At 39.6% G+C, this 12,164-nt stretch overlaps 1 protein-coding gene across 1 annotated transcript in view; it reads left to right on the top strand.

Moving 5' to 3' along the window:
* The first annotated feature begins 242 nt into the window (after positions 1-242).
* EMC2 (ER membrane protein complex subunit 2) overlaps positions 243-12,164 on the top strand; it is a 46,640-nt gene continuing 34,718 nt past the window's right edge. Inside the window, exons 1-3 of the mRNA XM_063327405.1 lie at positions 243-397; positions 6,312-6,425; positions 9,806-9,870. Coding sequence (XP_063183475.1) covers positions 358-397; positions 6,312-6,425; positions 9,806-9,870 — 219 coding nt within the window. The 5' untranslated portion in view covers positions 243-357. The remainder of the gene's footprint in view (positions 398-6,311; positions 6,426-9,805; positions 9,871-12,164) is intronic.

Consider the following 12,164-nt stretch of genomic DNA (forward strand, 5'->3'; position numbering starts at 1 on the left):
TCTACGCTTTAATTCACCTACGCCATGACCAGCGCCGGGTGCCAGGGCAAAGGCGATCGCTCGTCTCCCCTGCCCACCGCGCTCCCGAGGCAAAGGCAGATCAGACAAACCCCAAACCCACGGCGGCACCAGCGCCAGATTTTTAACGCTCCGTCCCTCCCTACCCGGTTCCTCGGGGGCCCGCCTCCAGCCGGGCGGGCCGACTCCTGCTGGCCCCGCCGCTGAGGGCCGGCCCCGGGCGCCGCCGGGCCGCAGCGCCGGGCGGGCCCCGCCGCGGGACACCGCCCTCCCGCTCTCCTTCCCCGCCAATGACGGCCCGCGGCGTCACGGTGGCGCGTCACGGGGGCGGCCGCCAAGATGGCGAAGGTGTCGGAGATGTACGACGTGACTTGGGAAGGTAACGCCGCCGCCACGACCGACCTCCGGGCGCAGGGCGTGGGCGGCGGGTACGGGGCAGGCCGGCGGCGGTGGTGCCCTGGCGGGGCCGGGGCGAGGGGCCGGCGGTTGGGGCCCCTCGGGCTGCGGGTGGCCCGGCACAAGCGGGGCGGAGTTGGCGAGCCGCGGTTACCCCCTGCCGCCGGCTGGTCGCCGCCCGGAGAGCGGAGAGGCCCCGGTGCCCGCCCCGGTGTGAGGCTCCCTGCCGGCGTGCCCTCCCCAGGCGCCGGTGCCGTCCGCGGTCTTCTCGCCGGTGCCACCTTTCCCATAGGTCCCCTTGAAGTACTCGAAGGCCGCTATAAGGTCTCCCCAGAGCATTCTCCAGGCTGAACAACCCCAACTCTCTCAGCCTTCTCTCCCTCATAGTAGAAGTGCTCCAGCTCTCTCATCATCTTCGTGGCACTCCTCAGGACGCACTCCAGCAGGTCCATGTCCTTCTTATGTTGGGGTCCTGAGAGCTGGATGCAGTGCTCCAGGTGGGGTCTCACCAGAGCAGAGGGGCAGAATCACCTCTCTGGATCTGCTGGCCACGCTTCTTTTGATGCAGCCCAGGATGTGGTTGGCTTCCTGGGCTGCGAGTGCACATTACCGGCTCGTGTTGAGCTTCTCAACCAACACCTCCAAGTCCTTCTCCTCAGGGCTACTCTCAGTCCATTCTCCCCCCCAGCCTGTATTTGTGCTTGAGATTGCCATGACCCAGGTGCAGGACATTGTACTTGGCCTTGTTGAATTTCATGAGGTTAATATGGGCCCACCTCTCAATAGCCTCCATATTTTCCTTCCAATAATTTTGATTGACGTTTGTGGAATTATGCTAGGTACATAGTTTTGCATATGGGTATGCTGAATAAGAAAATTTTGGGCAGTAGTTGGGGAGTTTTGTCCTATCAATTTCTAAGCTGGTATTTTCCAGTTTACATCCAAATGAAAGACTTGGAGTGTAAGGGAAAACCTTGAAGCTCTGCCTTGGTACAAGCATCTGTCTGCGCTTCAGAAGCACACATTTGAAAAATTATATGTATTTTTCTTCTATTGTAAGAGATACAAAGTAGAATAAAAACGAACAGATTCCTGCGACAGACTGTACAAAGGCTCTTCTTGGAGAAGGCGGCTCTTCTCTTTACTCCATGTGTGCTCTAACAAATCCCTGTTGCAATGAGGCTTTTCATGAGCGGGGTGATCTCAGCAGCAGAGCTTGAATACAGCTCTAGGGATTGAATGTAGCTTACCTTGAATTTGTCTAAAACACTTAATTTCCATGAAACCAGGTGTGTGGTTGGTATTAATCTGAAAAATGGCCTTTGTATACTCAGTCCTTTCTAAACAAGATGCTTTTTACTTACATGTTGCTCAAAGGTGAAAGTGTGATTGGAGGTCAGGGAAGAAGAATAACTTCAGACAGATGAAAATCCAGTTTGTACCTTGCTTCGCTTTTGACTCAGGTTCTTTAGGACAAAGGTGGGAGTTTAACAATTGTACGTTAGGTAAATGCATTGCACAGGTGGAAGGAAACACAAGTGAAAATAACTCTGATTTCCACTCTTGCAGATGTTGTCTTTATTTTTTCTTTCTTTACTTTGTCTGCAGCTGTGTCTTGAGCTTTAAAGTGTATTTTTAAACCAGTGGATCAGGAAAACCTCTAATTTAACTTCAGGATCTTGATCAGTGGACTTAGATGATCCAAACATGGCTTCAGGGTGCTGTTGTATTAAAAGAAATGCGTATCTGTGGATATGCATCATATATTTTACGGCTTTCTTATTTGAGACTAAGGTGATATGTTCCTCCTTTTTTTTGCCACTGTTGCTAATTATCCTGTAAAAAATGTTATTGTCTTTTCTGCTTCCTTTGTATTTACAGGAATTAGAAACTATGTGGAGTGACAGGGAGCCAAGAATTGCAAGTTTGGCAAAGAAGCGTGATCGTAGGATCATAGAATGTGTTGGGTTAGAAGGGACCATCTAGTCCAACCCCCCTGCAGTAAGCAGGGACATCTTCAACTAGATCAGGTTGCTCAGAGCCTCATCCAGCCTGGCCTTGAATGTCCCCAGGGATGGGGCCTCCACCACCTCTCTGGGCAACCTGCTCCAGTGTCTCACCACCCTCATTGTAAAGAATTTCTTCCTAATGCTAATGTCTAATCTAAACCTACCCTGCTCTAGTTTAAAATCATTGCGCCTCCTCCTGTTGCTACCTGCCCTTGCAAACAGCCTCTCCCCAGCTTTCTTATAGGCTCCCTTCAGGTACTGGAAGGCCCCTGTAAGGTCTCCCTGGAGCCTTCTCTTCTCCAGACTGAACAACCCCAGCTCTCTCAGCCTCTCTTCATAGGCAAAGTGCTCCAGCCCTCTGATAATCTTCATGGCCCTCCTCTGGACCCGCTCCAACAGGTCCATGTCCTTCTTCTAGTAGTAGTGATGTAGTAGTTCAGCACGTCAGTCACAACTGGCGATGTGGAACCTCTTAAGCCCTGTAGAACTTTATGGAGGCTGTTCATAAATATTTAACATGGTTTCAGTGATACACTGATTTGGCCCGTGAGTGGAAACATTTAAGGGGGGGGAAAAAAAAACCACACCTATATAACTTCACTTTAGGAGCAGGTTTTGTAGCACGCAGGTTAGCTTGCGTGTGCAGAATTAGCGTGATCTTCAAATGAGAAGGAGTCATGATAGTTAGGAACTAGTAAAATGACCATTGTCTTTCACAGAAAGCTTGTCTGACATACTGTCAGAATTGGACAAAATAAACCAGGTTTTCTTTTCTTTCTCTACCTTGCACAGAAGCATAGTAGTGCTAACATCTCAAACCCAGCTGAAATGAAGCAGTGACTTTTGGCTAGTTATAGACAGGCTTTCTGGAGATCTTTGGATGCTGTCATGGCAATTCTTGTTCTGTTCTATAATGCTTCTTCACTGGATATCAAAACCAAAAAAAGGCCAAGGATGGCATATTCTCTTAAGTAGATTTCATTTAATATAAATTGAAAACAAGTGCAAAGAATATTTTGGAAGAGTTGGAATAGCTCATGATGACTGTTGCTTAAATTACTTAAGTTTTATGGATCATTAAATTAGTATTGCTGCTTAAGTAGTGGCATACTATGAGTTTTTGTTACATGCTTGTGCAAGAGTTTTTTCAAGGAATTATTTGTGAGTTTTGAAAATGTCATAAAATGCTTTATAAGGTGAAATTTAATATTCTGTACATCCGAGGCCATTTTCCTGCAAATATATGTATTGGGGAACATCATATATAACAAAGAAAATCACAAATTAATTTTAAAAGTGAACACATCTATCTTTACTGTCTCTAGTTCTTAGAGTTCACTTTAGATGACAAAATTGTTTCCTTCCTATGCCTTAGAAACTGAATTCACATTTACTTTGTATGGAAAGAGCCTAGGAGATAGAAAACAGTCTTAACATTTTGTCTCTATCGTAATCTGTGTGCAATTAAATGTCAGTGTGATGTTTCTGTTGTGTTCCATGCTGTGTTTGCTTACTTTTAGGTATTCCTAATTTTTAGTTGTAATCAAAGGGACAGATTGGTTTACTCTGGATTTATGGGATTACACAGGCAAAGGTGAGATGCTCCAGTTTTTGTTGGGGCCACTCTGAAAGCCGAGTTGTTAGGGTTCAAGGCAGCATCCACAGCACCCAGAGCTCTGCCTGTACCTGCTGAGTACTGGACAGGTGTCAGGGTGAGAATAAGGGGTCTAGAGACCTGCAGGGAGCAGTAACCAGGCTATCACACTCCCTCTGCATTTAGGTGAGCTTGCTGAACTGGTGGATTGGTGGGTTTTTTGGTTTGATTCATATTTTGTAAGGTGAGGGTGGGTAGAGCTGAGGTGTGGTAGAAGATTTGGTGTCTGTAACAGAAGAACAATATACAAATGGGAGGTTGGTTGCACCAGGGGAGGTTTAGATTGGATATTAGGAAAAATTTCTTCACCGAAAGAGTTATCAAACATTGGAACAGGCTGCCCAGGGAAGTGATGTAATCACCATCCCTGGAGGTATTTAAAAGACGAGTAGACGTGGTGCTGAGGTACATGATTTAGTGGTGGTTTTGTCAGTGTTCGGCTAATGGTTGGACTCCATGATCTTAAAGGTTCCTTCCAACCTAGACAATTCTATGAAATGAGCTCTAGAAATGTAATGGTTATGGCGTCCCTGAGTGACTGCTGGTGGTAGTAGCTGTTACGTGTCAAGGGATCATTTTGGGGTACACAATCTATGTCTCTACTAATAGGGGTAACTTCCTTCATTTCGTCAGGTGCTTTTAGATATCAAGGACTTGAAAACTATGATCCAACTAAACAATCAAGGTATAAGTAATTATGAAAGGATTACTTCATATCAGGATGCTCAGGCCAAATTAACTGACGCCTTAACAGACGCAAAAATAAAACACGGGTTATTTCCTTTGGCTTCCTGTAGACTGCTTGCATATTTTTAGGGAATAACAAACATTGTGGCAAGTGTGTCTGCTCCTTTGAACTTGTAATGTTTTGATTTATATGTGCAAAGCTTGCTAATTTGAGAGAATCTAAGACTAAACCAAATCTATCAGTTGCTCTGGACCAGCCTATATACATGACAGGAGTGATTGTAATTAAAACTAGAGATTTCTCTAACCTTTTTTTTTTTTTCCCCAAATCCTTGATTGCCATTGGCCAGACTTGTATTATGTGCTGTACGTAGATTTGCCTCCAAGACTTAAATTATTACTGGCTGACTGTTTTGATAGCTTTCGTAGTAAAAAACTCATTAAGTTTGACAACATTGTAAAAAGCCTTGCGTAAGTTTTACTGCAGTTTTTAGCATTTTCTTTTTTCTGCCTCTTGCTTAAAAGTCAGTATTTCTAAAACTAATGAGCCTCTTCATAGATTCACTTGAATGAGAACATTTATTTTTACTGGTTTTTTGGTCATCAGCTGATATACTGTTCTCTGTCCTGCAGTTTTTTTTCTGTTACTGTAAATGCACTACTTGGGTGACGAATGGTAGAAGTGCGTTCTGTTATACATAATTCAGATACTGTTCTGTTTGGAATCACACTGCAATGGAGGCATTGATAATTTCCAAGTAAATGAGTAGGTAGAAATCAGACAGCTTATTTATTTTTATGGGTTTAGCTTGTCAGCTTTTGTGAATGTTTGTGTTCGCTCACATTCTTGCTGTTTAACTTTGAATTTCCAAGGGGCATCATGTGTCTAGAACCATTTAACTTTACCCATGCATATGAAATATAACCCTCTAGTGGTTTTGGTTGAATTTCAAAATACAAAATGTAGCACAATAAGAGTCTTATGAGCTATCCAAGATCTCTTCAGGTAGATGGAGGAAAGTTCGGTGCTTAATTTTTACTGCCGGTTATGTTAACTATGCATTTAGAAGTGCAAGAAAACCTGTCAGTGTTTAGATCTATTGTTGTTTTTCCAGATGGTGTAAAGATTAAAAAAAATATTTGCAACAGTTGTCATGGTTCCTTTGTATTAGTAAATCCACTATCTATTAATGAAAACTATTTTCCATAAGTTTTCTCAAAATTTGTTCTTGTATATGGAACATCTACATGTATATAAATGTATATGTGTATATAAAATCACATTCTTAGCAATTTCCTGATCTAGAGGATAAATAAAACCTAGGCTAGGTAGTGCTCTCCAGCTGACTTCATGAATTAAAGCCTGCTCTCTTGGAGATCTGATTTATACCAAATGTACTCTTAAAACAAAAATCCTAGATTTTTAGATCTATTGTTCCCTAAACCCATTCTTCATATGCATATTTTCCGAAAATAAAATTCAAATTCCCTTAATATCTGGAAATCTCAATATTTTCTTTATGTTTTTTTCTCTTCTTTGCCCCTAGATATGCGTGACAAAATGAGGAAATGGAGGGAAGAAAACTACCGAAACAGCGAACAGATAGTGGATGTTGGAGAAGAGTTAATTAATGAATACGCATCTAAACTTGGAGATGACAGTAAGTAAACAATCATTATTTTTAAAACTTCCATTATCTGATTTTGTTTTCTCTTTTCAGCCTCTATTTTATACTTCTGTGTTGCCTTTCTGTATCTGCTGATGTTGATGAAATATATATTAGTCTAATAGGCTGACAGAATTCCTAGATTTTATTTCTTTCACAAATATGGGCTGCAGTGGAAAAATTACTTACTAGAACTGATAGTTTGCTTGATTAGTAGTTAGACCATTAAGTGAAAACTTAGCTTGAAACTTTTACCTAGCTGTCATTTGACTGATTTTCTGTTCTTCAGCACTGCAACAAAAATTGAAAAATAGCTTTTTGTAACAGAGAAAGCTATTCCTTAATCAAGTCATACACACTGCAGAAATTAATATTCAGGCTGGTTTTATTATCAACATTACATTTGTGATATTATAGTTGAAGGTAAGTCTTAAGTTTCCACTATTTATGAAATCATTATTTTCAGGACATTTTAACTACCTTTTACTAATTTCAGTAGGCAAAAGGTTGGATGTAACATTTCATACTAAAAGAGGATTGTTTAGAAAAGTGTCACAATACAATAGCACTCTTTACTATAATCATAAAATAAAACAAAGTATAACAAAATGCTAGCAAGATTGTATAGGTTTACATATTAATCTCAAACAGGTTTTTATTTTAATGCTTATTCTTCTTTCTTTTTCCCTTTTTTATAATTCAGGTAATTTAATATAGACATCCTTTAATACATTTTTCTTGTAGTTCTTTCATTTTATTAACTGGTGTTACATACTCACAAGTGGATTTTAGCAGCCACAGCAGTACATTGCATTTACTAATAAAAGTTACAGTATTGCATATGATTAACTTTGTTCAGTTAGTTTAGTAAGTTAACTTTAATTTCAAATACCTAATTTCATACAGTGTTCCAGGAATTCAAATCCAGAAAATCCAGAAATTAAATTCAGAAAGAGACTTTGCCTCCCTTTCTTGTCAGGTGTAGTCAGGTGAGGAATCTTTCAGTATTGGCTTTGGGGTCCTGCAGATAGGATTTGTTTTATATCGATGCTCTGCTCTGGTTCAGTCTTGTACCCTCTGAGCTGTAGTTTTCTTCTGGAGTTTTTTCCATTTTATGGAACTCGGCCACTGCAGATGTTGTACTTTTTTGGATATAAATACATGGATAATCTACCCAAAGTATTGTATATTGATATGTGCAGCAGTGAGTCATGACGGGCGCTTGGAGATTCAGTGCCTGAAGCAGATACTGCACCATGAGGGGGTCTTGCACTGTAACTGTGAGGAACATGCTTGGATTTAGCCTGCATGCGCAGGCTTAATTCACCCACCTGCAAGATAGTTGTCTTAGCTTCCCTCTACTTCAGAAGAACTTTGAGAACTAACCTTGATTTTACTTTCTTTTACCATGTTGCTAGTAATTTGAGAACTATATTTTAGTAAGAAATTGTTGAGCAGCTTAATACTCCTCTCACATCTTACTGATGCCTTTCTGAAATGTTGTTCTCAGTAATACAGGCTGAGTCATTCCTTTCTTTTTTTCAGTGTTGTCGTTTTCAAGATTTATGCGTTTTATTCTTTCATAAACTTGGCATTCAGGATTCATTAGATAAATTAGCTGCAATGTTCCTGAGGTTCTTAGCAACAGCACAGAAGAATCTGAAATTTATTTACATATTTCCATCCTGTTTAATTTTTATTTTTAAAAGTGGTATCAGAATGGCAACTATATATGGTTTTAAAACCAACCAAACAAAAAACAACCACCAAAAAACCCCCCCCAAACACATATAGTAGACCTAGAATTCTTTCATGGGTAGTGACAGAAGGTGAATGAGTTGTATATGATGGGTGTTAGTCTTGTTGCTTTGTGCGTTTTCAGAAAATACCTGAATATTACAATGGCTAATTTCAGAATACGTATAGAAGGGAACATAGTGAATGCAATGGGGTAGATTATTTGGTATGTTTGTAACTTGCCTCCGCAAGCAGAAGACATCCAGTGTAATTGGAGAACAAAAAATATTATTAGTGTTTTTAAAATAAAAATAACTTGTTGAATATTCAGTCTAAGGGGTGGGGATACTATTATCCACACCATAATTTTAATGAAAAGTTGGGATTTTTTTATGGACAATCAGTATCCAAAGCTGTAGCGTTGGACTTCAAAGTGGAGAAATAAGACCTTTGGCGTTTTTGGGGGTCTTTTTTAAGCTTGAACAAGAAAGCCCTAGTACAGATTAGAAAAAGTGATAAGTCTGGACTGGATACTTGATTCTCTTGCAAGTGTTCTCTTACCTAATATCTGACACTAACATGTGCTAGAGTTAGAGTATCAAAGTAGAGGTTTGATTGAACAGGGAGAGCAATTTCATAAACTATAAAAGTATCTTCTTCTTGTGTTCAGAATTTTTTTTAAAAACATAATACATAATTTAATTCATAGGTATATGTTACCTGTGTTTTGTCCGTATCTATGTATGTATTTTTACATTCATGGAAAAAATGTATATGTTATATAATAAAAATAGAATATATGGCTTAAAAATAGTTCCAATGGGGAAGAGAGGTTACAGGCAAATTAATGCCTGTTTCTCTTCTCTTGTATACTTAGGAAAAAATAGTGATTTCTTTAAAAAATATTGGAAATTTGTATCATAGAAACCATTTTTAAAAGTAAGAGGGCCTTTGTTATTTTTATTTTTTTATTATGATTTTATATTTTTGTTTTGGGAGACATTTGCTTCTGTTTCAGTTCTATGAAATTTTGGGTGCACCTGATTGGATTTACCTGAGTTCAAAACACTTTGTACTTCTAATACTCGCATTACGTGTTTCCCTCTGCTATAACCTCTCTTCTCTGCAGCTTGTGTAGCTAGACCGTTAAGTTCTTTACGTTCAAGACCTCAGTAGGGCTAGAACAGGAATACTGTAATCTGTTTGATTGAGAGATATTGTTCAAATCCAGGAAGAAGGCAACATTTGTAGGACTTCAGCAGTGATACGGTTAAGGGAAATTTGGGGTTTTTTCCAGCCTAAATGGCTGTTCTCCAGGTCTGATCAGAGAGCAAGCCCAAGTGGGGATCTGTTTAGAAGACTGAAGCTATAATCTTAGGAAAAGCAGAGAATTAGAGCTTTTTTTACCTTTCAAGATGTCAAAAGGTACTTTGTTACTAAAAGCAATAAAATTGCTTAAATGCGTTTTTAATTAATTCCAGCAGTTTCTTAAAATGTCCCTGTTTCAGTAGTGATCCACAGGAGTAGAAGGGGAAAAATATGCAGACAGAATTCATTAATCTTATTTACATTGTAGGTGTTTCCCATTATCTTAAAAAAAATCAATTATCTGCATTTAATGTCTCTTTTGTGTCTAGTTTGGATAATATATGAACAGGTGATGATTGCTGCTCTGGACTGCAGTCGAGATGATTTGGCATTGGTAAGTGTTCAAGTTTACCTCAAACCTTAAGTTTTCTTCCTTGGTATCTCTTCCAGATAGTTCTTTGGACATTTATAGGGTATTCTGTACTCTATAGCTTGGACTTGTAGAATATCTATCAAGAAATGCACTGCTGGGAAGAAACCACCTCCACCCACCTTCTCTAATGTGTGACTTTTGTTTAGACAGATCATGTCTCTTCCAATAGCCATGAAAATATTTACAGCTACTCTGGTATGGGCTAAATGTCAAGAATAATATTGAAGTTGCCAAATTGTACAGAGAGTGTTTGTTTATTGAAAAACTCTCAAATCATATTGGTTTTTTGAATGTTTTGAGGTAAAATGTTCTGTCATGCATAATGTATTATATGTCATGTTGGCTATCATCAAAGAAAGCCATTGACATACTGGAGCGAGTCTTCAAGATGAATAAGGAACTGGACTGCATAATGTATACGGAAAGGCTGAGAGATCTGGGTTTGTTAAGTTTTGAGAAAGCTAAGAAGGGATTTTATTGCTATATTTGAACATGTACTAATGGGAAGGTATAAAGAAGGTGGAGGCAGATTTTTGTAGATGTGCAGAAAAAAACAAGGGAGAGAGACATAAGCTGCAACGAAGGAAATTCTAATCAGGACAAGTGGCACAGAGAAGCTGTGGAATCTCCATTGGAGATGCTCAGAAATGGATTGGGATATGGCCCTGCACTCACTTGGAAGCTGGTTCTGTTTTCAGTGGGGATTGGGAGCAGGCAACCTCCAAAGGTCCCTTGCAATCCAAATTACTCAGTGATGCTTGATAAAAATATTGTTAATGGATGTCTGGGTTTAGTCACTTTGTATGCAAATTTATTTGAATTATACAGATAACAATTTAGATAAAATGAGTTTTATTTAGAACCGTAACACCTGTTCACTAGATTCAAAATGGAAAAACACCAAAACAAACAAAAAAAAACCCCAACCAATCTTAGCTAATCTTTTAAAGGCAGCAACTGAAGAAGGCAAAAGTGTGTTTTGCAGGCAGATTTTAATAATTTCATCCCTTCTTCACAGAACGCTGGGGAAAAAAACCCATGAGCTTGTCTTGTGCCCTGAAAAACCAGCAAGCTTGAGCTCATTCTAAATAAAAAGAAAGATATTTTCAGGAGTCCAGGTCTTTCATAGAGATTACTCTTCCAGTGCCTTGTTCTCTGTCAGATGGCAAAATGTCCCATAAAGTCTTTGAGCTTCATGTGATGTCATTTGGGTGAAACTTAATGGTGTGTGATATACAAGGGGTCAGACCAGAGGATGTAGGTGGTAAAAGGGCAATTTGAAAGTAGGCAGAACTTGACAAGTTTATCTTGCATCCCATATGTATATGGTAAAAAGGAGTACGCTGGAAAATACAGCGCAACGTGCTGAACTTGTCCTGAACCCCCTGAACTTCCCTGTCTTTTGTTCCTCAGAAGAAAATACTGTTGTAGTATAGCTATGTCTTTGAACAAAACCAAATAGACTTACTGATTAAATATATTTCTCTTTTCTGATGTATATCTAAAACAATTTTGGTCTTTAATTTCAGGGTCTTTTTAGGAAGACTTTCCCAAAATTGTTGAGGGAGCCAGTGTTGAAAGATCAGTTGTGAAACACTATTTATTTTTACTAAGCCTGGCAAGGATTTTAAATTGCAGTTTCTGTGCCCTCTAAGGAATATTGCTTGAGATGAGGGAGTACAACATTTTATAATGAAGCTCAGAAAGAAAGTTAAAAGCTTAAAGGGAAACTTAGTTGTTTTTTTATTTTTTTAAATTTGGTGGACTTGTAATAAAGAAGTAGTTACTTCAAACAAGTCAATGTTGTATGTGGCTTTTTGCTACAGCTGTAGTCCCAAAGCAGACAAACAGCTTTGGAACTTCTGTGTTTTAACAGTGAGCTTTTGACAGCTGTGATGCATTTTGCTTAAGGGGATAGGTCTCATCTGCCCCAAATGAGGAGGCTGGGATGGTTTTCAGAGTCGTTTATCTGACTTTTGTTTTTTCTTTTTCTTTCCTCTTTTTATTGCCGTTGTCCTCTGTCCTGCACAAAAAGGCTGTGCGTAAGGCATGTCCCTGCTGCAGTCAACCGGTTCTGCCACACGCGTGTTTTAGTGAAATGACCTACTCTTGGCAGGCCCTTGCAGCTTTACATGCTGAAGTCCAGGTTTATATTTCTTTGTCTTTGTCAGACATTTAAAATTAAAAACTGATGTGATTAGAAAGCAAATTAACTGCAAATTAAAGTTTCACATACAAATGAGATTTACCATTGT

The sequence above is a fragment of the Chroicocephalus ridibundus genome, chromosome 2 (genome assembly GCF_963924245.1).
Source record: "Chroicocephalus ridibundus chromosome 2, bChrRid1.1, whole genome shotgun sequence".
NCBI lineage: Eukaryota > Metazoa > Chordata > Aves > Charadriiformes > Laridae > Chroicocephalus > Chroicocephalus ridibundus.